General features: G+C 45.7%; 1 protein-coding gene across 1 annotated transcript; it reads right to left on the bottom strand.

Moving 5' to 3' along the window:
• golga5 (golgin A5) lies at nucleotides 1-25,572 on the bottom strand. Its single transcript, XM_065025928.1, is given in 14 exon segments — nucleotides 1-2,188; nucleotides 4,889-4,952; nucleotides 7,273-7,372; nucleotides 14,010-14,238; nucleotides 15,817-15,915; nucleotides 19,314-19,442; nucleotides 19,833-20,003; nucleotides 20,133-20,336; nucleotides 22,682-22,805; nucleotides 23,357-23,576; nucleotides 23,816-24,052; nucleotides 24,248-24,281; nucleotides 24,284-24,963; nucleotides 25,351-25,572. Coding segments are annotated over 13 exon segments (2,370 nt in total). The 5' UTR covers nucleotides 24,956-24,963; nucleotides 25,351-25,572; the 3' UTR covers nucleotides 1-2,101.
• Nucleotides 25,573-26,770: the final 1,198 nt, after the last annotated feature.

Below are 26,770 nucleotides of genomic sequence, written 5' to 3'. Positions count from 1 at the left end.
GAGACAGTGGACGGGGGAGACAGGGGACGGGGGGAGACAGGGGAGAGTTGCACAATACTAGTAACTTTCTCCAAAATTCCCAGAAATCCAAGTTGGAGGATTCCAGTTAGTGGATCCCCCCCCCTCCTGATTCCAGGAAACCGCCAGAGAGAATGTCTGGAAAACCTTGAAATTTTGGGTAAAGTTACAAGAATTGTGCAACCCTTAGGAGGTGGATAACAGGGAAAAGTGATCCTAAGTCAGTCCGTGTCCCATAGAGTAGATGTCAGTTCTGTGCCTATCGAGTCATTAAATCAGTAGCTTGCTCCATCCCTACTGCCAACTAGCCTTTGGTCTCAGATCTAGGTGTGCTTTCTAGCCAACTCCTATGGTCGTTGTCATGCCAACGGAGAACGGCGCTGGCAAAACACAGACCTGCCAACCTTGAAGTATCACTTAAGCGCGCCACCACAGACCCCATTAACGATATTTAACATAAAAAAAATAAAAAAACAAAGCTTTAAAACTGCCATTTCTTGAAACCTAGTCTTATATTATATCAAATGTAGTTCTTGTGTTTGATCCTAAATCAAATTGAGGTGGTCTCAATGACACGTTCACATTTTTTTCTAGGTTCAATTTAGGGGAAATTCTAATTAATAGATGTCTTTACGTGGATAGAGTCTAATGAAAGTGTAAACTGCCGTTTTCATTTTGTTATGGGGAGAATTCTGAATAATTCAATTACTGGATGCAATGTATTAGGTCTAGCTTACTGTCAGCTATATGGAACATGAAACAGGTAGCTCTAATTCAGTTGAGGTAGCTCTATCTCAACTGGTTTCCAGATCTCTATCCCTGATCTTAATCCATCCGGTCTGACTACCAGACTACCATTAATTCAACATGCCTCGTTGTCATTGGTGAACTGATTGACCACAGCATTGGCAGCTGTTGACATCTAGCTATAATCAAAGAGGACAGATCAAAAAACTGATCCATTAACATTGGCCTAGTAATCGTTAAAACGTCCAAACATAACTTTCTGTGAAGGACGGTACCGGGTGGAGGAGCTCTCTCTGCCATGACCGTTTCCTATCCGCGCAACGACGCGCACATTTCCCCCCCCTTCGCTCGTCAACACTCTCGTGTTACGGAGAGCAAAAACGCGTGCAGTCAAGAAAATGTTCTCGGTTCGTTTAATAAATGTTGTAGCTAACTTACGTTCGTCGTAATGACGCCTTAACCAAGGAGCTAACTACAAAATAATAGTGCTTATGTGCTTGACTAAACACACAATTTTGGAAAATGTATTAATTAAGCAAAACAATTCGTTCTCTTCCCCCCCCCAACACATCAGCGGTATCAACGGACGTGGCGGAGACCTGCCATCCAGCCTGAGAAATGGTTCTGTGACTTTAGGGTTACCGGCTGTAGCTGAGAGAGAGTACTGTGACTTTAGGGTTACCGGCTGTAGCTGAGAGAGAGTACTGTGACTTTAGGGTTACCGGCTGTAACTGAGAGAGAGTACTGTGACTTTAGGGTTACCGGCTGTAACTGAGAGAGAGTACTGTGACTTTAGGGTTACCGGCTGTAACTGAGAGAGAGTACTGTGACTTTAGGGTTACCGGCTGTAGCTGAGAGAGAGTACTGTGACTTTAGGGTTACCGGCTGTAGCTGAGAGAGAGTACTGTGACTTTAGGGTTACCGGCTGTAACTGAGAGAGAGTACTGTGACTTTAGGGTTACCGGCTGTAGCTGAGAGAGAGTACTGTGACTTTAGGGTTACCGGCTGTAACTGAGAGATAGAGATTTTAACTCCTCTGATTAGCTCAGCTCCAACTTCTGACGGTTGAGTGAAAAGCCACAATTCGCCGATTTAAAAAGCCTATGTGTGTTATTTTAAAGCCCCCCCCCCCCCCCTCCCCCTCCATACTTTTGACCTAAAGTTGTGTGCATGGTAGGCAGGTCTGAACAGCACAAAACAGATCTGGCACCAGGCTAGTCTTTGATGACAAAGAGAACGCATCTTCACCTTACCCCAGATCACAACAACATATATATATATATATATATATATATACATATAAAGCTCTATCATGACATCGTTCAGGCCTTGAGTTCTATGTCCCTGCAGGATGGTCGTGGATCTCGTGTATCTCTGGAGAATAGGTCAACAGAACAATCATGACCCATAGGTGCAGTAGTGCCTGAAAAAAAAAAAAAAAAACACAAAAAAAACAAACTGGGCTTTAAAAAGATCATTGTGACACATTTATTTTGAAACAGCAAGAGGTTTGTACTGGTTTCATTCAGTTAAAAAGGGAATCGAGAATTTGAACTTATACACTGCTCAAAAAAAAAATAAAGGGAACACTTAAAACAAAACAATGTAACTCCAAGTCAATCACACTTCTGTGAAATCAAACTGTCCACTTAGGAAGCAACACTGATTGACCTTAAATTTCACATGCTGTTGTGCAAATGGAATAGACAACAGGTGGAAATTATAGGCAATTAGCAAGACACCAATAAAGGAGTGGTTCTGCAGGTGGGGACCACAGACCACTTCTCAGTTCCTATGCTTCCTGGCTGATGTTTAGGTCACTTTTGAATGCTGGCGGTGCTTTCACTCTAGTGGTAGCATGAGACGGAGTCTACAACCCACACAAGTGGCTCAGGTAGTGCAGCTCATCCAGGATGGCACATCAATGCGAGCTGTGGCAAGAAGGTTTGCTGTGTCTGTCAGCGTAGTGTCCAGAGCATGGAAGCGCTACCAGGAGACAGGTCAGTACATCAGGAGACGTGGAGGAGGCCGTAGGAGGGCAACAACCCAGCAGCAGGACCACTACCTCCACCTTTGTGCAAGGAGGAGCACTGCCAGAGCCCTGCAAAATGACCTCCAGCAGGCCACAAATGTGCATTTGTCTGCTCAAACAGTCAGAAACTGACTCCATGAGTGTGGTATGAGGGCCCGACGTCCACAGGTGGGGGTTGTGCTTACAGCCCAACACCGTGCAGGACAATTGGCGCCCTGTGCTCTTCACAGATGAAAGCAGGTTGTAACGGTTTTGACTTGAGGTTATTATTTATAGGGGTGCCAGGTAGGTTGTGCCTACCAGAGAAAACATTGGTTTCTCCTTTTAGTTTGGGTGGGAATGAGTCCCATCTGGTCCGTCAAGTCTACACCAATACAAAGGACTCATGTAAAAGTCAGGATGGAAATAAACTTTTCATAAACCCTTAAAACATTGGAAAGAACTTCCAAAACAACTATTCTTTTGCGTGGGTTGTATTAACAACAACAAGGATTACGCACACATATAACACAATGAGGTCTGGTTCCTCCAGAAATGTCCTGTACCTCGGGCCTAAAAAGAGTCCTGCCCGGGTAGAGTTCAGGGAACTCAAGTGACTTCTGTCACGCAATGTTTGTCCGTTCATTCCCGTGTAGCGTAAACCCAGTATTAATCATACCATCAATAGAACAATAAGTTTACCACAGAACTTTAAAGCGTATCAACTCTTAATAAGTCCTCAACTACAACTAACTACATAAATCACAGTATACATCACATCAAAACAAATGAAATACCGTATACAAAAAGGTGGTAGTCAGTCGGTCAGTCAGACAATCCAATCCGCCAATAGATCTCCCGCAGAAAGGCCACGAAGAACGGAGAGGTGTAGTCCAGGGACGCAAAGAGTGGATCCGATCCTGGGTAAACTCTATTAGGCTACAAAACACGTTTAACGGCAACAAAACAACGGAATAGAGAAGCTTCGGAACTGAGGGTTGAACACATCCTCAGTCACGTCTCCATCACAACCCCACTTTCGCGCAGCTGATGCTGGCTATTTAATTGGGAATTAAAGGGAAAGTGCCCTATTGGAAGGAGCTGCACTGAGACGGTTCAGAAAAATTCAGGGCCGTCACAAGGTTCACACTGAGCACATGACAGACATGACAGACGTGACAGTCTGGAGACGCCGTGGAGAACATTCTGCTGCCTGCAACATCCATCCAGCATGACCGGTTTGGCGGTGGGTCAGTCATGGTGTGGGGTAGGTACCGAGATGAGATCCTCAGACCCCTTGTGAGACCATATGCTGGTGCAGTTGGCCCTGGGTTCCTTCTAATGCAAGACAATGCTAGACCTCATGTGGCTGGACTGTGTCAGCAGTTCCTGCAAGAGGAAGGCGTTGATGCTATGGACCGCCCGTTCCCCAGACCTGAATCCAATTGAGCACATCTGGGACATCATGTCTCGCTCCATCCACCAACACCACGTTGCACCACAGACTGTCCAGGAGTTGGCGGATGCTTTAGTCCAGGTCTGGGAGGAGATCCCTCAGGAGACCATCCGCCACCTCATCAGAAGCATGCCCAGGCGTTGTAGGGAGGTCATACAGGCACGTGGAGGCCACACACACTACTGAGCCTCATTTTGACTTGTTTTAAGGACATTACATCAAAGTTGGATCAGCCTGTAGTGTGGTTTTCCACTTTAATTTTGAGTGTGACTCCAAATCCAGACCTCCATGGGTTGATACATTTGATTTCCATTGATAATGTTTGTGTGATTTTGTTGTCGGCACATTCAACTATGTAAAGAAAAAAGTATTTAATAAGAATATTTCATTCAGATCTAGGATGTGTTATTTTAGTGTTCCCTTTATTTTTTTGAGCAGTGTATTTTGGTTAGCGTTACATGTATAGTAATTATAGTAGTTGCAAAATTTTTTTAAAGTTTGTGATACAAAAAAAATACACAAATAGCATTAGAGCCAAAGACCCTCACCATATACAGTATAACAAAGACCCTCACCATATACAGTATAACAAAGACCCTCACCATATACAGTATAACAAAGACCCTCACCATATACAGTATAACAAAGACCCTCACCATATACAGTATAACAAAGACCCGAGCCGTGGGGTAGCGTCTCAGGAAGATTCCTAACCGGATGCTGGAAGGACAAGATTTTCAGATTATTGTCGAGGTGAGATATAAATGTGCGACACTCGTGTGGTTGAATGGTAAACATTCGTGCCTATAAAATCTGAATTAAGCATCACAACGTACAGAACGAGAATTCAATTCTCTTAAAAAAACACACAAAAACACCTCATGTTTTTTAACAATAACAAACAATTCCTAAAACTTAACTTGCAGGTAGAGTTGTATGGTAACATTCCTGAAACTAAAGTAAGAGCCTTGAAGGTCTTGTGGCTGATTGGCCCGTCTATCCCAGTTTCCTTCCTGTCTGGCCCGCCCACCCCCGTTTCCCATCCTGTCTGGCCCGCCCACCCCCGTTTCCCATCCTGTCTGGCCCGCCCACCCCCGTTTCCCATCCTGTCTGGCCCGCCCACCCCCGTTTCCCATCCTGTCTGGCCCCTCCACCCCGTTTCCCATCCTGTCTGGCCCCTCCACCCCGTTTCCCATCCTGTCTGGCCCCTCCACCCCCCGTTTCCCATGTCTGGCCCCTCCCCCCGTTTCCCATCCTGTCTGGCCCCTCCACCCCGTTTCTGTCCTGTCTGGCCCCTCCACCCCGTTTCTGTCCCGTCTGGCCCCTCCACCCCCGTGTCTGGCCCCTCCACCCCCATTTCTGTCCCGTCTGGCCCCTCCACCCCCGTGTCTGGCCCGTCCACCCCGTTTCTGTCCCGTCTGGCCCCTCCACCCCCGTTTCTGTCCCCTCCACCCCCCGTTTCTGTTTCTGTCCCGTCTGGCCCCTCCACCCCCGTTTCTGTCCCGTCCACCCCCGTTTCTGTCCCGTCTGGCCCCTCCACCCCCGTTTCTGTCCCGTCTGGCCCCTCCACCCCGTTTCTGTCCCGTCCACCCACCCCGTTTCTGTCCCGTCTGGCCCCTCCACCCCGTTTCTGTCCCGTCTGGCCCGTCCACCCCGTTTCTGTCCCGTCTGGCCCCTCCACCCCGTTTCCCATCCCGTCTGGCCCCTCCACCCCCCGTTTCCCGTCCCGTCTGGCCCCTCCACCCCGTTTCTGTCCCGTCTGGCCCCTCCACCCCCGTTTCTGTCCCGTCTGGCCCCTCCACCCCGTTTCTGTCCCGTCTGGCCCCTCCACCCCCATTTCTGTCCCGTCTGGCCCCTCCACCCCCATTTCTGTCCCGTCTGGCCCCTCCACCCCCGTTTCTGTCCCCTCCACCCCCATTTCTGTCCCGTCTGGCCCGTCCACCCCCATTTCTGTCCCGTCTGGCCCCTCCACCCCCATTTCTGTCCCGTCTGGCCCCTCCACCCCCATTTCTGTCCCGTCTGGCCCGTAATATAAAAATATATATTTTTTAAAAATCACACTCCTTTTAAAAACCACAAAAAAAGTATGTTATGATAAGGCCAACCCTCTGGTATAAAAAGTATGTTATGATAAGGCCAACCCTCTGGTATAAAAAGTATGTTATGATAAAGGCCAACCCTCTGGTATAAAAAGTATGTTATGATAAAGGCCAACCCTCTGGTATAAAAAGTATGTTATGATAAAGGCCAACCCTCTGGTATAAAAAGTATGTTATGATAAAGGCCAACCCTCTGGTATAAAAAGTATGTTATGATAAAGGCCAACCCTCTGGTATAATAAGTATGTTATGATAAAGGCCAACCCTCTGGTATAAAAAGTATGTTATGATAAAGGCCAACCCTCTGGTATAAAAAGTATGTTATGATAAGGCCAACCCTCTGGTATAAAAAGTATGTTATGATAAGGCCAACCCTCTGGTATAAAAAGTATGTTATGATAAAGGCCAACCCTCTGGTATAAAAAGTATGTTATGATAAAGGCCAACCCTCTGGTATAAAAAGTATGTTATGATAAGGCCAACCCTCTGGTATAAAAAGTATGTTATGATAAGGCCAACCCTCTGGTATAAAAAGTATGTTATGATAAGGCCAACCCTCTGGTATAAAAAGTATGTTATGATAAAGGCCAACCCTCTGGTATAAAAAAGTATGTTATGATAAAGGCCAACCCTCTGGTATAAAAAAGTATGTTATGATAAGGCCAACCCTCTGGTATAAAAGTATGTTATGATAAAGGCCAACCCTCTGGTATAAAAAGTATGTTATGATAAGGCCAACCCTCTGGTATAAAAAGTATGTTATGATAAGGCCAACCCTCTGGTATAAAAAGTATGTTATGATAAAGGCCAACCCTCTGGTATAAAAAGTATGTTATGATAAGGCCAACCCTCTGGTATAAAAAGTATGTTATGATAAAGGCCAACCCTCTGGTATAAAAAGTATGTTATGATAAGGCCAACCCTCTGGTATAATAGCTCACCTGAACCGGTCGATGGTGCTGGCTGCCTTGCGTACCTGTCCATACACTCCTGGACTGTCGTGGTCGTTGAACAGGATTGGTGCATTCCTCTGTCGTGTCCCTGTGTGACGTTAACATAAAAGGCCTTTTTAGTCCTGCCATCCAAGAGGTTAATGGTGAAAACATAAACAAATCGCACATCTTTTACTAGTAACATCTCAGCTTCCCCAAAATCTGCTCAAATCTCCTTAAAAAAATAAATAATTTACTCTGTGCCCTGCAAATACATTCTCTAGAACTGGATAAAATCACCAGCCACGAACAATAAAATCAGTGGAATTGTGAGATTAAAAAGTCACACTACCACTGGAGCAAATTAGTGCTATATTTAGAAACGAGGGAGAAGACGTCTCTATTTTAGAAACGAGGGAGAAGACGTCTCTATTTTAGAAACGAGGGAGAAGACGTCTCTATTTTAGAAACAAGGGAGAAGGCTTCTCTATTTAGGAACAAGGGAGAAGGCTTCTCTATTTAGGAACAAGGGAGATCTGTTCCTCCTAATCTTGCTGTTTCCCCTAATCTTGCTGTCCCCCCTAATCTTGCTGTCCCCCTAATCTTGCTGTTCCCCCCTAATCTTGCTGTTCCCCCCTAATCTTGCTGTCCCCTCCTAATCTTGCTGTCTCCCCCTAATCTTGCTGTCCCCTCCTAATCTTGCTGTCCCCCCCTAATCTTGCTGTCCCCTCCTAATCTTGCTGTCCCCTCCTAATCTTGCTGTCCCCCCCTGTAATTAAACATCGTAGGAGAGTAGAGAACTGAAAGTGAATCCGTTTTGTTTAGTTCTGCTGGTTGTCATGTTTAATGTAATCTTGTTTGTTCAATCTCTGAAAAAACATTGTGAAGACTCAAATTGATATTGAAGTTGGTATTCTGAGCAGTGAGCAAACAAACACAGCAATTATTATTATTATTATTATTTTTTTTAAATCTACAGATTTCTTTGATGAAATATTTCCCAGTTATGATTTTATGCAGATGTCTCAAAAGCTTCTGCAGAAAAGAACTAGATGATGTTGTCGGTTGTCAAATTAAGTATTAAATGTCATAGCCATGTTTAGTCAATTCCACCTGGAATAACACTGTATGTGCTTTCATATAGGATCTAGCTGTGAGGTGAGCTGTGATTTGTTCCCCAGAACCAGCCTTTCCTCCCCGCTTCCTGTTTTTGTGAAAAGTGAGCCTGATTTTGGACCAGCCGCTGACTAACAGGCTTTTTCCAGACAGGAAGTGAAGAAGAAGCCTGGTCACATGTTGTCAACACATAAGTATTACTCCCAGGCCTTAGACACATTTTCACATCAAAACTGAAGCAACAGAAGTGGGTTTGAAAAGTCACCCGGCTGAAAACTTTGAGTAATTTTTAAATATAGACTGAGAATCAAAAAGGGATGATACAGGAATCTGAACATCGAAATGAAACAGGCTGATGTCTTGTTGTTAAGTGAGTTTGAGGAAGAGAGAAGGATCCGAGTTTGTCTCTAAAGTACAAATGCACCACGATGTCAGATAAAAGGACATCCTAAAGGCACAGATCTGAACAAAACAGGTTCCTAACCCACCAAAACACATGGAAATGATGTGAACAAAACAGGTTCCTAACCCACCAAAACACATGGAAATGATGTGAACAAAACAGGTTCCTAACCCACCAAAACACATGGAAATGATGTGAACAAAACAGGTTCCTAACCCACCAAAACACATGGAAATGATGTGAACAAAACAGGTTCCTAACCCACCAAAACACATGGAAATGATGTGAACAAAACAGGTTCCTAACCCACACAAAACACATGGAAATGATGTGAACAAAACAGGTTCCTAACCCACCAAAACACATGGAAATGATGTGAACAAATCAGGTTCCTAACCCACCAAAACACATGGAAATGATGTGAACAAAACAGGTTCCTAACCCACACAAAACACATGGAAATGATGTGAACAAAACAGGTTCCTAACCCACACAAAACACATGGAAATGATGTGAACAAAACAGGTTCCTAACCCACCAAAACACATGGAAATGATGTGAACAAAACAGGTTCCTAACCCACACAAAACACATGGAAATGATGTGAACAAAACAGGTTCCTAACCCACCAAAACACATGGAAATGATGTGAACAAAACAGGTTCCTAACCCACCAAAACACATGGAAATGATGTGAACAAAACAGGTTCCTAACCCACACAAAACACATGGAAATGATGAACAAAACAGGTTCCTAACCCACACAAAACACATGGAAATGATATGAACAAAACAGGTTCCTAACCCACACAAAACACATGGAAATGATGTGAACAAAACAGGTTCCTAACCCACACAAAACACATGGAAATGATGTGAACAAAACAGGTTCCTAACCCACACAAAACACATGGAAATGATGTGAACAAAACAGGTTCCTAACCCACACAAGGTTAGAAAATCCAAAGGAAGAGAAAACCACTACCACTGCACTGAATGTGGAGAGTATGTTTTCACACTCTGCAGATCGTATAAAGCACCAGTGTGGATCCACACAGGAGAACGATCCTTCCCCTTGTACAGTGTGTGTAAAAAAAAAAAGAAAAGAGTTTGTCGTACACACACACACACACACAATCTCTCTCAGTAGGCACAAGTTAATCCACACGGGAGGAAAACCCCCACTGTTGCCAACAATGTGGTACATCTTTCGTCGAAAAGATGAGCTTGATAATAAACACATGATGATCCACACTGGGTTAAAGACCATACACCTGTGATGAATGTGGGAAGAGTTTTCACCAGGCATGGCACACATGAGAACGTCCTTATCACTCTGCATTGAGTGTGGGAAGAGTTTTCACCAGGCATGGCACACATGAGAACGTCCTTATCACTCTGCATTGAGTGTGGGAAGAGTTTTCACCAGGCATGGCACACATGAGAACGTCCTTATCACTCTGCATTGAGTGTGGGAAGAGTTTTCACCAGGCATGGCACACATGAGAACGTCCTTATCACTCTGCATTGAGTGTGGGAAGAGTTTTCACCAGGCATGGCACACATGAGAACGTCCTTATCACTCTGCATTGAATGTGGGAAGAGTTTTCACCAGGCATGGCACACATGAGAACGTCCTTATCACTCTGCATTGAATGTGGGAAGAGTTTTCACCAGGCATGGCACACATGAGAACGTCCTTATCACTCTGCATTGAGTGTGGGAAGAGTTTTCACCAGGCATGGCACACATGAGAACGTCCTTATCACTCTGCATTGAGTGTGGGAAGAGTTTTCACCAGGCATGGCACACATGAGAACGTCCTTATCACTCTGCATTGAATGTGGGAAGAGTTTTCACCAGGCATGGCACACATGAGAACGTCCTTATCACTCTGCATTGAGTGTGGGAAGAGTTTTCACCAGGCATGGCACACATGAGAACGTCCTTATCACTCTGCATTGAGTGTGGGAAGAGTTTTCACCAGGCATGGCACACATGAGAACGTCCTTATCACTCTGCATTGAGTGTGGGAAGAGTTTTCACCAGGCATGGCACACATGAGAACGTCCTTATCACTCTGCATTGAATGTGGGAAGACATTTGCCGAACACCAGTGATCTTACAAGCCGCCAGGTGATCCACAAGAGAAGAAATAGCCTTCTCTTCTACAGAGTGTGGAAAGAGCTTCCTTCATTCCTTCACGCTCAGTAAGTGCAAGAGAGTTCCCACCGGAGAGACCCTACCTCTGCTCTCAGTGTGGGAAATGCTTTACATACACCAAAACATTTGAGTGGTCATCTGAAGACAAAAAAATCAATCAAATCATCTAGAAATAAAAAAAAATCAATTTAAGAGCTTGAGCTGAGTGCTTCTTCATCAAATACACAAAAAAATCAATTTAAGAGCTTGAGCTGAGTGCTTCTTCATCAAATACACAAAAAAAATGCTTCCCAAATCAATGTATTTATTTACTTGCAACGACGATCTATCAAATAAAGTTATCTGAGCGTCAAGAAAAGGACCACTTTAACCAACTGGTCCAGGGGTTGGAACACATCTTGGCTCGAGGGCAACACCCGGATTTGAGAACTCAGCAGAGGGCAGCACAGATTCATTTTCAGACCGATTTGTTCGTCAAAAACAGTTTGCAGGCCAGCAAAAGGGGAGTTATTTAAAAAATATATTTTAATATTATATTAAAAGTCCATTATAATTTCTACATACTTTATCTAGTTTTAGACAATCAAGAGTAGCCTGGAGTTTGTTTTTTCCCCAAAATAATAATTCCCCACCCCGAACTAGCCCTGAGCCTGGACCAATATCTAAAGGAGATGGGCAAACACATTATAATTATATTATTATTATTAACATATCTGGGACAACCAGGCTACCTAATCATATCCGTCCACATGACAACCAGGCAACCATGACAACCAGGCTACCTAATCATATCCGTCCACATGACAACCAGGCAACCATGACAACCAGGCTACCTAATCATATCCGTCCACATGACAACCAGGCTACCTAATCATATCCGTCCACATGACAACCAGGCTACCTAATCATATCCGTCCACATGACAACCAGGCTACCTAATCATATCCGTCCACATGACAACCAGGCTACCTAATCATATCCGTCCACATGACAACCAGGCTACCTAATCATATCCGTCCACATGACAACCAGGCAACCATGACAACCAGGCTACCTAATCATATCCGTCCACATGACAACCAGGCTACCTAATCATATCTGTCCACATGACAACCAGGCTACCTAATCATATCCATCCACATGACAACCAGGCAACCATGACAACCAGGCTACCTAATCATATCCGTCCACATGACAACCAGGCAACCATGACAACCAGGCTACCTAATCATATCCGTCCACATGACAACCAGGCAACCATGACAACCAGGCTACCTAATCATATCCGTCCACATGACAACCAGGCTACCTAATCATATCCGTCCACATGACAACCAGGCTACCTAATCATATCCGTCCACATGACAACCAGGCAACCATGACAACCAGGCTACCTAATCATATCCGTCCACATGACAACCAGGCAACCATGACAACCAGGCTACCTAATCATATCCGTCCACATGACAACCAGGCAACCATGACAACCAGGCTACCTAATCATATCCGTCCACATGACAACCAGGCAACCATGACAACCAGGCTACCTAATCATATCCGTCCACATGACAACCAGGCAACCATGACAACCAGGCTACCTAATCATATCCGTCCACATGACAACCAGGCTACCTAATCATATCCGTCCACATGACAACCAGGCAACCAGGCTACCTAGTCATATCCGTCCACATGACAACCAGGCTACCTAATCATATCCGTCCACATGACAACCAGACTACCTAATCATATCCGTCCACATGACAACCAGGCTACCTAATCATATCCGTCCACATGACAACCAGGCAACCATGACAACCAGGCTACCTAATCATATCCGTCCACATGACAACCAGGCAACCATGACAACCAGGCTACCTAATCATATCCGTCCACATGACAACCAGGCAACCATGACAACCAGGCTACCTAATCATATCCGTCCACATGACAACCAGGCAACCATGACAACCAGGCTACCTAATCATATCCGTCCACATGACAACCAGGCTACCTAATCATATCCGTCCACATGACAACCAGGCAACCATGACAACCAGGCTACCTAGTCATATCCGTCCACATGACAACCAGGCTACCTAATCATATCCGTCCACATGACAACCAGACTACCTAATCATATCCGTCCACATGACAACCAGGCTACCTAATCATATCCGTCCACATGACAACCAGGCAACCATGACAACCAGGCTACCTAATCATATCCGTCCACATGACAACCAGGCAACCATGACAACCAGGCTACCTAATCATATCCGTCCACAAGACAACCAGGCAACCAGGCTACCTAATCATATCCGTCCACATGACAACCAGGCAACCATGACAACCAGGCTACCTAATCATATCCGTCCACATGACAACCAGGCAACCATTACAACCAGGCTACCTAATCATATCCGTCCACATGACAACCAGGCAACCATGACAACCAGGCTACCTAATCATATCCGTCCACATGACAACCAGGCTACCTAGTCATATCCGTCCACATGACAACCAGGCTACCTAGTCATATCCGTCCACATGACAACCAGGCTACCTAGTCATATCCGTCCACATGACAACCAGGCTACCTAATCATATCCGTCCACATGACAACCAGGCTACCTAGTCATATCCGTCCACATGACAACCAGGCTACCTAGTCATATCCGTCCACATGACAACCAGGCTACCTAGTCATATCCGTCCACATGACAACCAGGCTACCTAATCATATCCATCCACATGACAACCAGGCTACCTAGTCATATCCGTCCACATGACAACCAGGCTACCTAGTCATATCCGTCCACATGACAACCAGGCTACCTAATCATATCCGTCCACATGACAACCAGACTACCTAATCATATCCGTCCACATGACAACCAGGCTACCTAGTCATATCCGTCCACATGACATCAGTCTCACCTGAGCTGGTCAAAAATAGTGTACTAAAATGTATATAGGGTGCTATTTTTCTTTTGTAAACAGCCCCAGCCTCACCTGGGCTGGTCAAAAATAGTGTACTAAAATGTATATAGCCCAGCCTCACCTGGGCTCTCCATGCTGCTCATGTTAATGGCCGGCCCCCCGGACTGCCCTCCTCCCCCCTGGACGCTCTTCAGCTGGGTCTCCAGCCTCTCTAGCTGGAAGACCAGTGAGCTCTTCTCTGTTCCCAGGGACTCCAACATGGTCTGTTTCTGGATCAGAGTCTCCGTCAGCTGATGTAACCTGCTCTCTAGCTCCACCTGGCTACTGCTGCTCAGAGCCTTATTGGTCAGCTAGGGAGGGGGGGGTGGGGACAGGGAAATGTTACATGGTCACTTACAGCTAAGCAGATGTTATATGTCGTGCAGTTAAATGCTTATAGTCCTAAAATTATTATCCTAAAAAAATGTGCCCTTTTTTTGACATTCTACTGCATTGTTAGGAGCTAGGACTATAAGCATTTCACTGCACAAGATATATATATTATTATGTGAACTTTGACATACACTTCCATTCAAAAGTTTGGGGTCATTTAGAAACGTCATTGTTTTAAAGAAAAGCACTTTTTTTTTTGTCCATTAAAATAACATCAAATTGGTCAGAAATACTGTGTGGACATTGTTAATGTTGTACATGACTATTGTAGCTGGAAACGGATAGATTTTTTTTTTTTTACCAGAATACAAAAAGAGGAGTGGGAGGCCCCGGTGCACAACTGAGCAAGAGGACAAGTACATTAGAGTGTCTAGTTTGAGAAACAGACGCCTCACAAGTCCTCAACTGGCAGCTTCGTTAAATAGTACCCCGCAAAACACCAGTCTCAACGTCAACAGTGAAGAGGCGACTCCGGGATGCTGGCCTTCTAGGCAGAGTTCCTCTGTCCAGTGTCTGTGTTCTTTTTCCCATCTTAATCTTTTCTTTTTATTGGCCAGTCTGAGTCTTTTTCTTTGCAACTCTGCCTAGAAGGCCAGCATCCCGGAGTCGCCTCTTCACTGTTGACGTTGAGACTGGACAGAGGAACTCTGCCTAGAAGGCCAGCATCCCGGAGTCTCCTCTTCGCTGTTGATGTTGAGACTGGTGTTTTGCAGGTACAATTTAATGAAGCAGCCAGTTGAAGACTTGTAAACAATTGTTGTATAAATGACTTGTGTCATGCACAAAGTAGATGTCCTAACAGACTTGTGTCATGCACAAAGTAGATGTCCTAACAGACTTGTGTCCTGCACAAAGTAGATGTCCTAACAGACTTGTGTCCTGCACAAAGTAGATGTCCTAACAGACTTGTGTCCTGCACAAAGTAGATGTCCTAACAGACTTGTGTCATGCACAAAGTAGATGTCCTAACAGACTTGTGTCATGTCTACAAAGTAGATGTCCTAACAGACTTGTGTCATGCACAAAGTAGATGTTCTAACAGACTTGTGTCATGCACAAAGTAGATGTCCTAACAGACTTGTGTCCTGCACAAAGTAGATGTCCTAACAGACTTGTGTCATGTCTACAAAGTAGATGTCCTAACAGACTTGTGTCATGCACAAAGTAGATGTCCTAACAGACTTGTGTCCTGCACAAAGTAGATGTCCTAACAGACTTGTGTCATGCACAAAGTAGATATCCTAACAGACTTGTGTCCTGCACAAAGTAGATGTCCTAACAGACTTGTGTCATGCACAAAGTAGATGTCCTAACAGACTTGTGTCATGCACAAAGTAGATGTCCTAACAGACTTGTGTCCTGCACAAAGTAGATGTCCTAACAGACTTGCCAAAACTACAGTTCGTTAACAAGACATTTGTGGAGCGGTTGAAAAATGAATGTTAACGACTCCGACCTAAGTGTACGTAAACTTCAGACTTCAACTGTCTATATACCTGGTTTCTGAGTTTCTGGATCTCATCTTCCCGATCCTTGATGCGACTCTGCAGTGTTGTCTTGGCACGGTGGTTTTCCTCCTCGACATACTGTAGCTCCTACATTACACACAGAACATTTCCCCTCAGATATAGAGAAAGAAACAGGCAGGGACTATCTGGACATGTGGTCAGAATAAGAAACGCACGTTTTACATCGCAAAACGTTTCATCATGGTTTTTTTCTTCCGTTGCACACCTCAAATGAATAGGACCCAAGGTCCAAAGTTGTATTAGTAGGATTGCTTTGGATATGCTTGGGTACACGTCGTCCAATGAAATGCTTACTTGCAGGTTACTTCGACTATGCAACAATAAGAAAAAATAAGAATACAAAAAAATAGAATACACATTTTAGCATCAGTATAACACAGGAAGGCACCATGTATAATATTTACAGGTGTATTGGGGAAGGGGGGGCAGTGTATAAATTGAGCAGTATAATAAGAGTCGGGTAGCAACAGTTGTGATGCGTGTAGCATGAACGTACAACACATGACACATGTATGTGGACACCTGCTCGTCGAACATATCATGCCAAAATCTTCGGCATTAATATGGAGTCGGTCCCCCCTTTTGCTGCTATAACAGCCTCCACTCTTCTGGGAAGGCTTTCCACTAGATGTTGGAACATTTCTGCTATAACAGCCTCCACTCTTCTGGGAAGGCTTTCCACTAGATGTAGGAACATTGCTGCTATAACAGCCTCCACTCTTCTGGGAAGGCTTTCCACTAGAAGTAGGAACATTGCTGCTATAACAGCCTCCACTCTTCTGGGAAGGCTTTCCACTAGATGTTGGAACATTTCTGCGGGGACTTGCTTCCATTCAGCCACAAGAGCATTAGTGAGGTCGGGTACTGATGTTGGGCAATTAGGGCTGGCTCGCAGTCAGCGTTCCAATTCATCCCAAAGGTGTTCGATGGAGTCAAGGTCAGGGGTCTGTGCAGGCTAGTCAAGTTCTTCCACACCGATCTCGACAAACCATTTTTGAATGGGACCTTGCTTTGTGCATTGTCATGCTGAAACAGGAAAGGGCTGTTGCCACAAAGCCGGAAGCACAGAATCGTCTAGAATGTCATTGTATGCTGTAGCATTAAGGTTGCCCTTCACTGGAACTAAGGGGCCCGAACCGTGAAAAGCAGCCCCAGACCATTATTCCTCCTCCACCAAACGTTACAGTTGGCACTATGTATTTGGGGCAGGTAGCGTTCTCCTGGCATCAGCCAAACCCAGATTTGTCAGTCATACTGCCAGATGTTGAAGTGTGATTCATCACTACAGAAAATGTGTTTCCACTGCTCCGGAGTCCAATAGCGGCGAGCTTTACACCACTGCCAATGAGATTGCTGGGCTCGATTTTATACACCAGTCAGCAATGGGGGTGTGGCTGAAAAAGGGGTGTGTCCACGTACTGTGTGTATGTCTGTGTATATGTGAGTGAGTGCATGTGTGCGGAGAATCAGAGTAGGTGGTCAGTCCAGTTCAAGTGTTCAGCAGCCTGATGGTTTGTAGATAGAAACTGTCTCTGAGCCTGTTGGTATCAGACCTACTGCTCTGATACAGTCTGATGGTTTGTAGATAGAAACTGTCTCTGAACCTGTTGGTATCAGACCTCCTGCTCTGATACAGTCTGATGGTTTGTAGATAGAAACTGTCTCTGAGCCTGTTGGTATCAGACCTCCTGCTCTGATACAGTCTGATGGTTTGTAGATAGAAACTGTCTCTGAGCCTGTTGGTATCAGACCTCCTGCTCTGATACAGTCTGATGGTTTGTAGATAGAAACTGTCTCTGAACCTGTTGGTATCAGACCTCCTGCTCTGATACAGTCTGATGGTTTGTAGATAGAAACTGTCTCTGAGCCTGTTGGTATCAGACCTCATGCTCTGATACAGTCTTCCCAACGCTAAGGGAGAGAACAGATCGTGGCTGCGGTGTGCGGGGTCCTTGATGATGCTTCCTCAGACACCATTTTGAGTTGAAGTCCTGGATGGGTGGGAGCACGGTCCCAGTGATGTACTGGTCCGTCTTCACCACCCACTGGAGGGCCACGGTCCCAGTGATGTACTGGGCCATCTACACCACCCGCTGGAGGGCCACGGTCCCAGTGATGTACTGAGCCATCTTCACCACCCTCTGGAGGGCCACGGTCCCAGTGATGTACTGGTCCGTCTTCACCACCCTCTGGAGGGCCACGGTCCCAGTGATGTACTGGTCCGTCTTCACCACCCACTGGAGGGCCACGGTCCCAGTGATGTACTGGTCCGTCTTCTCCACCCTCTGGAGGGCCACGGTCCCAGTGATGTACTGGGCCGTCTTCACTACCTGCTGGAGGGCCACGGTCCCAGTGATGTACTGGGCCGTCTTCACTACCTGCTGGAGGGCCACGGTCCCAGTGATGTACCGAGCCATCTTCACCACCTGCTGGAAGGCCTTGCTGTCGCTTATGGAGTAATTCCCTTACCAGGCTGTGATGCGACTGGTCAGGACGCACTCGATGGTGCAGCGGTAGTATTTGGTGAGGATCTGGGGTGACATGCCAAATTTATTCAGCCGCCTCAGGAAGTAGAGATGCTGTTGCGCCCTCTTGACAAGAGTGGTGGAGTTGTTGGTCGATGTCAAGTCCTTGGTGATTGTGGACACAGAGGAACTTAAAACTCGTGATCCCATTGATGTGAGTCGGGGCATGTTTCCTCTGCTTGCTGAAGTCAACAATCAAACTCCTTTGTTTTGCTGACACTGATGGAGAGGTTGTTGTCATGACACCACAATGCCAGTTCACTGACCTCGTCCCTAAAGGCCGTCTCATTGTTGTTGGTTATCAGGCCTACAACCGTGGTGTCGTCAGCAGACTTGATGATGGAGTAGGTGTCGTGCAAAGTCACACAGTTGTGGGTGAACAGGGAGTACAGCAGAGGACCGAGGACACACCCCTGGGGGACTCCTGTGTTAAGAGTCAGTGTGGAGGAGGTGTTGTTGACAAACCTCACAGTTTGTGGTCTGCCCGTCAGTGAGACCAGAATCCATTTGCAATTGGGTGGTGTCCAGACCCTGGGCTCAGTGTCGAGCTTGGATGGAACAACAGTGTTGAATGCTGAACTGTAGTCAATGAACAGCATTCTTTGAATAAAAAAATAAAAAAAACTTTTACCCCAGTTTCACGCTATCTAATTGGTAGTTACAATCTTGTCTCATCGCGGCAACTCCCGTACGAAAAGCGTCAGTCCTAGCTTACTATTATGAAATTCTATTTTTCAACAACGCCAATAATGTTTTGAAAAAAACTGACTTTTTGCTTTCAAAAGCAGCTCAAACATAAAACACACAACAATGACCTTCAGAGCCATTGAATTATAGTGTACATTACAGAGAAATAACGCATGCTCTAGAATGCCCTTCAAGCCAATCAGAAAGGAGTATTCAACAACGCCCGTGGTATAATAAGATATATTCTGCTACCTGTTTGTAGCGCTCCACCTCGGCCTCCACTTCCTGCTTGGCTCTGGTCTGTCGGGCCTGTTGCTCCTGGTTCTCCAGCTGCTGCTCTCTCCACGTCTCTGCCTCAGTCAGGGCTGCTACCTCCAAGTCCTGGGAGAAGAAAGGTCACAACATCTCACTCTTACAGCCAGGTAATCCAGCTACCAAGGTTGTCTTGAAGTAAGCATGTCCTATGTGGCTCAGTTGGTGCCATGCAACGGCAAGGTGAGGAGTTCAAGTCCCGCAGGGATACTGCAGGAATCACATCAACATACTGAAGAATTGTATGCACTCACATTGTACTGTAAGTTGCTTTGTATGTGTGCTAAGGGGTGTCTGCCGAGAGAGGGTCGGCCAGAGGGAGGGTCGGCCAGAGGGAGGGTCGGCCAGAGGGAGGGTCGGCCAGAGAGAGGGTCGGCCAGAGAGAGGGTCGGCCAGAGAGAGGGTCGGCCAGAGGGAGGGATATATATATCATTGAAACCATCTCCAGTCCCTTCTCACCTGTATCTCAGCACGGAGAGTCTGCATCTGTCCCTGTAGTTTCTGGATCTCGTCTCTCTGCAGCTCCTTCTCATGTCTAAGCTCCTCCAGCTCCAAAACTCCGGCTCCTCCTCCTTCCAGACCATCCAAGCCTGACCCCTCCTTCAGGCTGCTGATCAGCTTCTCTTTGGACTGGACACAGACATACGGGTGGTACAACAAAACAAAAGCATTAGAAAGGAAATAGTGAGTTGTGTCCTAAATCTCCCATATGTGACAGATTATTATTATTATGTTTTTAAAGATCTCTCTCTCTCTTACCTGTAGTATGCGGGAGGCTTTGCTTTTATAGTCCTGTAACTCCTGCTTGGCAGTCTCGGCTGCGTTCCGGGCACTCCTCATCTGCTGTTGGAGGTCCTCGACCCGGTGCTTGTCATCCGACGCCCGTCTCTCTGCGCCCGTCACCGCCTCCGCTAGCGTCTGCCTCTCCGCCTCCACCTTGGATAGCCGCACCGCAAACTCACTCTGTGGGTACCGAGGAGACGACACGTTATATAGTCTATGATTGACTTTACAGTGCATTTCGGGAAAGTATTCAGACCCCCTTGACTTGTTACACATTTCGTTACAGCCTTATTCTAAAATGTATTAAATAAAACTAAATCAAACACACAATACCCCATAGTGACATCACAATACCCCATAGTGACATCACAATACCCCATAGTGACATCACAATACCCCATAGTGACATCACAATAACCCATAATGACAAGGCAAAACATGTTTGTTTTTTTGCATATTTATTCCAAATAAAAAAATAAAAAACTGAAATACATTATTTACATAAGTATTCAGACACTTTGTTATGAGACTCGAAATTGCGCTCGGGTGCATCCTGTTTCCATTGACCATCTCTAAGATGTTTCTACAACTTGATTGGACATGATTTGGAAAGGCACACACCTGTCTATATAAATGGTCCTACAGTTGACAGTGCATGTCAGAGCCAAAACCAAGCCATGAGGTGGAAGGATTGTGTCGAGGCAGGTTGCTAGCTGTTCCATTAGAGATCTTGGTTAGAGTCTAGGCTCTGTCGCAGCCGGGAGACCTATGGGGCGGCGCACAATTGGCCCAGCGTCGTCCTGCTTAGGGGAGGGTTTGGCCGGCATGGATGTCCCTGTCCCATCGAACTCTAGTGACTCCTGTGGAGGGCCGGGCGCATGTACGCTGACACGGTCGCCAGGTGTAACGATGTTTCCTCCGACACGTTGGTGCGGCTGGCTTCCGGGTTAAGCGGGCGTTGGGTCATGAAGCAGTGCGGCTTGGTTGGGTCGTGTTTTGGAGGACGTACGGCTCTCGACCTTCCAGAGTCTGCACGGGAGTTTTAGCGATGAGACAAGACTAACTACCAATTAGATACCGCGAAACTGGGGATGAAAAAAATGAGTAAAAAGTCCAAATAAATGTAAATATATATTTATTAAATTAAGGATTGTGTCGAGGCACAGATCTGGGGAAAGGTACCAAAACATTTCTGCAGCATTGAAGGTCACCAAGAACACAGTGGCCTCCATCATTCTTAAATGGAAGAAGTTTGGAACCACTGATTCTTCCTAGAGCTGGCTGCCCGGCCAAACTGAGCAATCTGAGGAGAAGGGCCTTGGTCAGGGAGGTGACCAAGTACCCGGTGGTCACTCTGACAGAGCTCCAGGGTTCCTCTGTGGAGATGGGAGAATCTTCCAGAAGGACAACCATCTCTGCAGCACTCCACTAATCAGGCCTTTATGGTAGAGTAGCCACTCCTCAGTAAAAGGCACATGACAGCCCGCTTGGATGAAACCAAGATTTAACTATTTGGCCTGAATATCAAGTGTCACGTATGGAGGAAACAACCCAGCATCCCTACGGTGAAGCATGGTGGTGGCAGCATCATGCTGTGGGGATGTTTTTCAGAGGCAGGGACTGGGAGACTAGTCAGGTTCGAGGGAAAGATGAATGGAGCAAAGTACAGAGAGATTGTTGATGAAAACCTGCTCCAGAGCACTCAGGACCTCAGACTGGGGCGAAGGTTCACCTTCCAACAGGGCAACGACCCTAAGCACACAACCAAGACTTCGGGACAAGTCTCCGAATGTCCTAGAGTCGCCCAGCCAGAGACCGGACCTGAACCCGATTGAACATCTCTGGAGAGTCCTGAAAATAGCTGTGCAGCGACACTCCCCATCCAACCTGACAGAGAGCTTGAGAGAATCTGCAGAGAAGAATGGGAGAAACTCCCCAAATACAGGTGTACCAAACCTGTATATCTTTAGAGTTTATTGAACTTTTACTTAACTAGACAAGTCAGTTAAGAACAAATTCTTATTTAAAATGACGGCTTTATGGGGAACAGTGGGTTAAACTGCCTTGTTCCGGGGCAGAACGACCGATTTTTATCTGATCAGTTCAGGGATTCAATCTAGAAACCTTTCGGTTACTGGCTCTAACCACTAGGCTACCTGCCGCCACGGGTACGTAGCGTCATACCCAAGAAGACTTGAGGCTATAATCTCTGCCAAAGGTGCTTCTTCAAAGTACAGAGTAAAATGGTCTGAATACTGATGTAAATGTGATATTATGGGGTATTGTGTGTAGATTGATTAGGAATAAGGCTGTAACGTAACAAAATGTTGAAAAAAGTCTAGGGGTCTGTACTTTCTGAATGTACATGAAGAACGTTCCCTGTTTCCACTAGTTCCACCATCCTTCATTTTGCTTTGACAGATTAAAGATTCATTTAAATATATATGTATATATATATATATATATATCAATGTGTACTTGAGAGTTGGGACCGTGTGTGTGTGTGTGTGTATATATTTTTCTACCTGCATCTGTCTATAGCCATCCTGTTCCCTGCGTAGAGCCATGTCTGCCTCCCTCAGTCTCTCCTGCATGGTCGTCATGGCCTGGGACTGCATACTGCTTCCTTCTGTGTGGTCCTGGAGGATCCTGGACATGATGGGGGTACAAAGTTAGTCGTCGTCTCCCTAGTACTATACAAAACCAACTTCAATGTGATGCTAACGGTTCCCTTGGTTACTGAGCTCGGACCAGTGGTCCTCTGATCATAAAGACACGTGACCGGACCTCCTTGACAACGTACCAACCAGTTGTCCTACAGAAAAGGATCCGATTCAATAACTTCATTGGCGACATTTCAAGCTAGCTGTGGAGTGGAGCTTACGGCACGTTCTTACCTCCGTTACACACAGACTAGCTATTCAGAGAGCACCTCACACAGAGCAACACCATGTTTACCCATGTGAGCACTGTTACATATGGATTATTCTCAGACTTTATTTTTTATATATTCTTTACTAATATGTAAATGTTGAAGCAGTAGGATAGCCTCATTGACTGGATCTATTCATTCACAAAGATTTGGTTAATTAAATTTACCTGGACTTCTGACAAATGTAGTTGTCTTTTACTAATAATGAATGAAGCAAACAGATTTAGTTCTTCCAAGCCTATCCATCTAACAAAGATTGTAAACATACCGGGACCTCTCAGTCTGTGCCTCCTCCAGAGCAGAGCTCCGTGACTTCAGTAACTGGTCTGCCTCATCTAGCCTGACCTTCAGTACGGCCAACTGCCCGTCCTTAGCACCGAGGGCCTCTGTGAGGTCATCAACCTGCGACCGCAGCTCCCTGACCGCGCGGTCTGTGCGAGACTGGTCCGAATTCCACTTCTCAGTGCGTAACCGTGCCTGGTTCAATTCTGTAGGAAAGAGATTATGACCGTAGTTACGCCCACGACAGACATAAACCAAACCACATTATTTAGGGGTCTGCTACACATACATGAGCAAAACCTGGTCCCAGATCTGTCAGTGCTGTGTTGGCAAGACAACATCCATCGGCATGACAACGACCATAGGAGTTGGCAAGACAGCATAAACAGATTTGGGACCGGACATGAGTCTTCTTCCTCAGTCTTCTCTCTCTCAGCTCTCTCACCCTCCTGAGTGTCTTTGGCTCTCTGGATGATGGATGCCAGTTCCTGGTTGAGGGAGGTGACCTCTGACCTCAGTAGCTGGTTCTCCAAACGCAGACTGGACATCATCTGACTCTGCTGCTCCTCTATAGGGGGCGGGGCCAGGGCTGGGGGAGGGGCCTCGTATGTGGCCGGAGACTCTGATAGGTAGGTGATAGACTGGGGAACAGCCAACCCAGAGTCAGAACCATCAGGTGTGTCTGGAAAAAAGAGAAAGAGAGAATACATATAAAGGAGGGAACGTTGAGCTGATGATTTAAATTAGCAATTGTAACTAGAACACTGTTGATTATTTCATGAATTTATATGATGTCGACCAAACATTGAGATAAAATAACAAAAAGAAATACGCGTAAGTGCCTTGACATTAACATTACCAGTTTAAGTGTCAGTACCTTGACTTTCTTTGGCAGAGCCATCCTCCGAACCCCTGTTTTGGCACTGTGAGTACTGGTGGACAGAGAGCTGTAGCTGGAGGTTCGTGACATGCCCCGTAGGGAGGGGGGCGTGGAAGGGGCTGAAGGGACCATGATGGGGGCAGCAGCCGAGACAGGAGGCGCTGGCTGTGGGGAGCCTGATCCTTCAGGAGATACTCTGAGAGGATCTCTTGGTCTGACCTCCCGCCTCTCGTTGGCCGCCGGAGGGTCTGAGCTGTTAAGGAAGTCAAACAACAGGTCATCATCTACATCTTGCTCACTCTGACTCTTCTTACTGGGCCTCACAAAGCTGGAGGAGGGTTTGATGGAGCTGGAGGAGGCAGTGTTGGAAGTCCCCAGGGGAAGGGTGCTGGTAGTGGAGACTGTGGCTGAGCTAGTCAACAGGGAACCTTTGGATTTTTTGATGTTGCCAGCAGCTGCAGTAATGAAACCAGATCCTGGTGCGTTGTGGGAGGTGGAGTTCCCATAGGGGTGTTGCTGTGTCTCTGATGTGTTGGTGCTGTAGCCGGTGCTACTGTACTGAGAGGTTTCTGTGGAGTCAGGAGCATCGTAGGCTGAGGAGAAGGAGGAGGTGCGGCCTTGGGGTTTGGTCAGGCTGGCAGCTCCTGCATCCACTTTATTCAGGAAGTCTTCAGCTTTCCCTGCCAGGTCAGCCAACCAAGACATTCTGCATCCTAGAAACACAAATTAATCAGTTTGTCAGATTCAGAAATGAAATAACAATAGCTTTTGTGACAAAATCTCATGTGTATGTCAAAAGACATTCCCCTAAAACCAAAAGATAATGCAAAATGTTATGATGACATTGCTTCAACCGTCCAACGGATAGCAAGATTGTTGATGTTATGGCTAACATCTTCGAAGGCTAGCTAGAAATCCGGGTGATCACTAAGTCAACCCTCAAAATAGTATAAAATGGTCTGTGTGGGTAGGTTTAACAACATACTGAGATATCAACTTTCAGCTTTCGGCATAAAGCAGGGGTGGATTACACAGGGTCCGACAACCAAACTATCTTAACATATTAGCATCCATTAACGCTAACTAGCTAGTCGACTTACCGTATAACAACAGCGACGTCCAAAACTATAAATAAATAAATATCCCAGACAATTTATAGACCGGGATGAATAATCAACAGATAGACTATAGTGTCACATTTACACATTATCTGGTAATTCTTTGTTAGGTAAATATTAGCGTTTGGATCAGTCTCATACGTGGACCAGGAACTAACGCAAGGACCCCCAAAAACAGAACGCCTATCTCGATGCCTGATTAAAATACAAGCCAGCTGTCAGGATTTTGACACAGATAGAACAGTAAACCAGATGTTTCACCGAATGTATAAATCTGAAGTATCCGGTTGACATTTCCACTCAACACCAAGGTGATGAGAGGAATCCAAGTAGGAGGGAGATGGAATTTGGCCGATATTCAGAAAAATTTCTCATCATGAAACATTTGATCTTTTTACCGTTTTGTGTTCCCAAAACTAAAATATGTTAATAGAGGGCTAAGTTGGTAGACTTGACCATTTTCCAAAGTTTAAAATGTGTTTGTTGTTTAGATGGAGTACAAGGGCGAATTGAGTTATTGCACACGAGCACTTCAGTGTGGGCGTTCCCTAACTGAAATATGCAAATAAATGATAGAACCCACCAATAGGATATCGATAACTCGTACTTGGGTCTGCCCACTATGATTCATTTGCTCCCATTGGTAACGACAGGCCATGGTCTATCTTGGCCTAGTTATAACAAGTAATTGGTTTTGAACATATTTCTGGAGAGAAATTGTTGACCACTTTGATATTAGGGCTCCTGAGTGGCGCAGCAGTCTAAGGCACTGCTCCTCAGTGCAAGCGGCATCACTACAGTCCCTGGTTCAAAACCAGGCTGTATCACATCCGGCCGTGGTTGGGAGTCCCATAGGGCATTGCACAATTGGCCCAGCGTTGTCCAGGTTTTGCCGGGGTAGGCCGTCATTGTAAATAAGAATTTGTTCTTAACTGACTTGCCTAGTTAAATAAAATAAAAATTAAAGCAGCACCCCTGGTAAGCTACTGGAGCCTCACTCTACCTGTGATTTCAGAGAAATGTTTGATAAGGAAAAAATATTTCTTCCTCAGTGTGCACTGTTACAAATAATTTAAAGAAAACAGTTTCACAATGTAAGTCATCTTCTCCATCTGTGGGTTTCCATTAGATAGCACAGGCAAAGTCAAAATGGCTATATCGTAAAAATGTAGGAAAATAAAAATGAGCTTTTTTGTTCCTAATTTAAGATTGTATAATTTAGGCAGGGTTTGACTTTGTGACTGTGGTAACTAGTGATGTCCCTATCTATTACATGAGTACCTGTTTTAGTTTCCAGAAAACATGTGATATTGTCAGGTGTTGTGTATTCGTGCACCCAAATTCAGGAAGGGTCTGAAGCGTGAATGGCTTGACTGCAGTAATTTGAGAGACCCTACAATAT

The sequence above is a fragment of the Oncorhynchus nerka genome, linkage group LG12 (genome assembly GCF_034236695.1).
Source record: "Oncorhynchus nerka isolate Pitt River linkage group LG12, Oner_Uvic_2.0, whole genome shotgun sequence".
NCBI lineage: Eukaryota > Metazoa > Chordata > Actinopteri > Salmoniformes > Salmonidae > Oncorhynchus > Oncorhynchus nerka.
The sequence above is the reverse complement of the archived record's forward strand: the minus strand, read 5'-3'. Positions and strand labels throughout refer to the sequence as shown.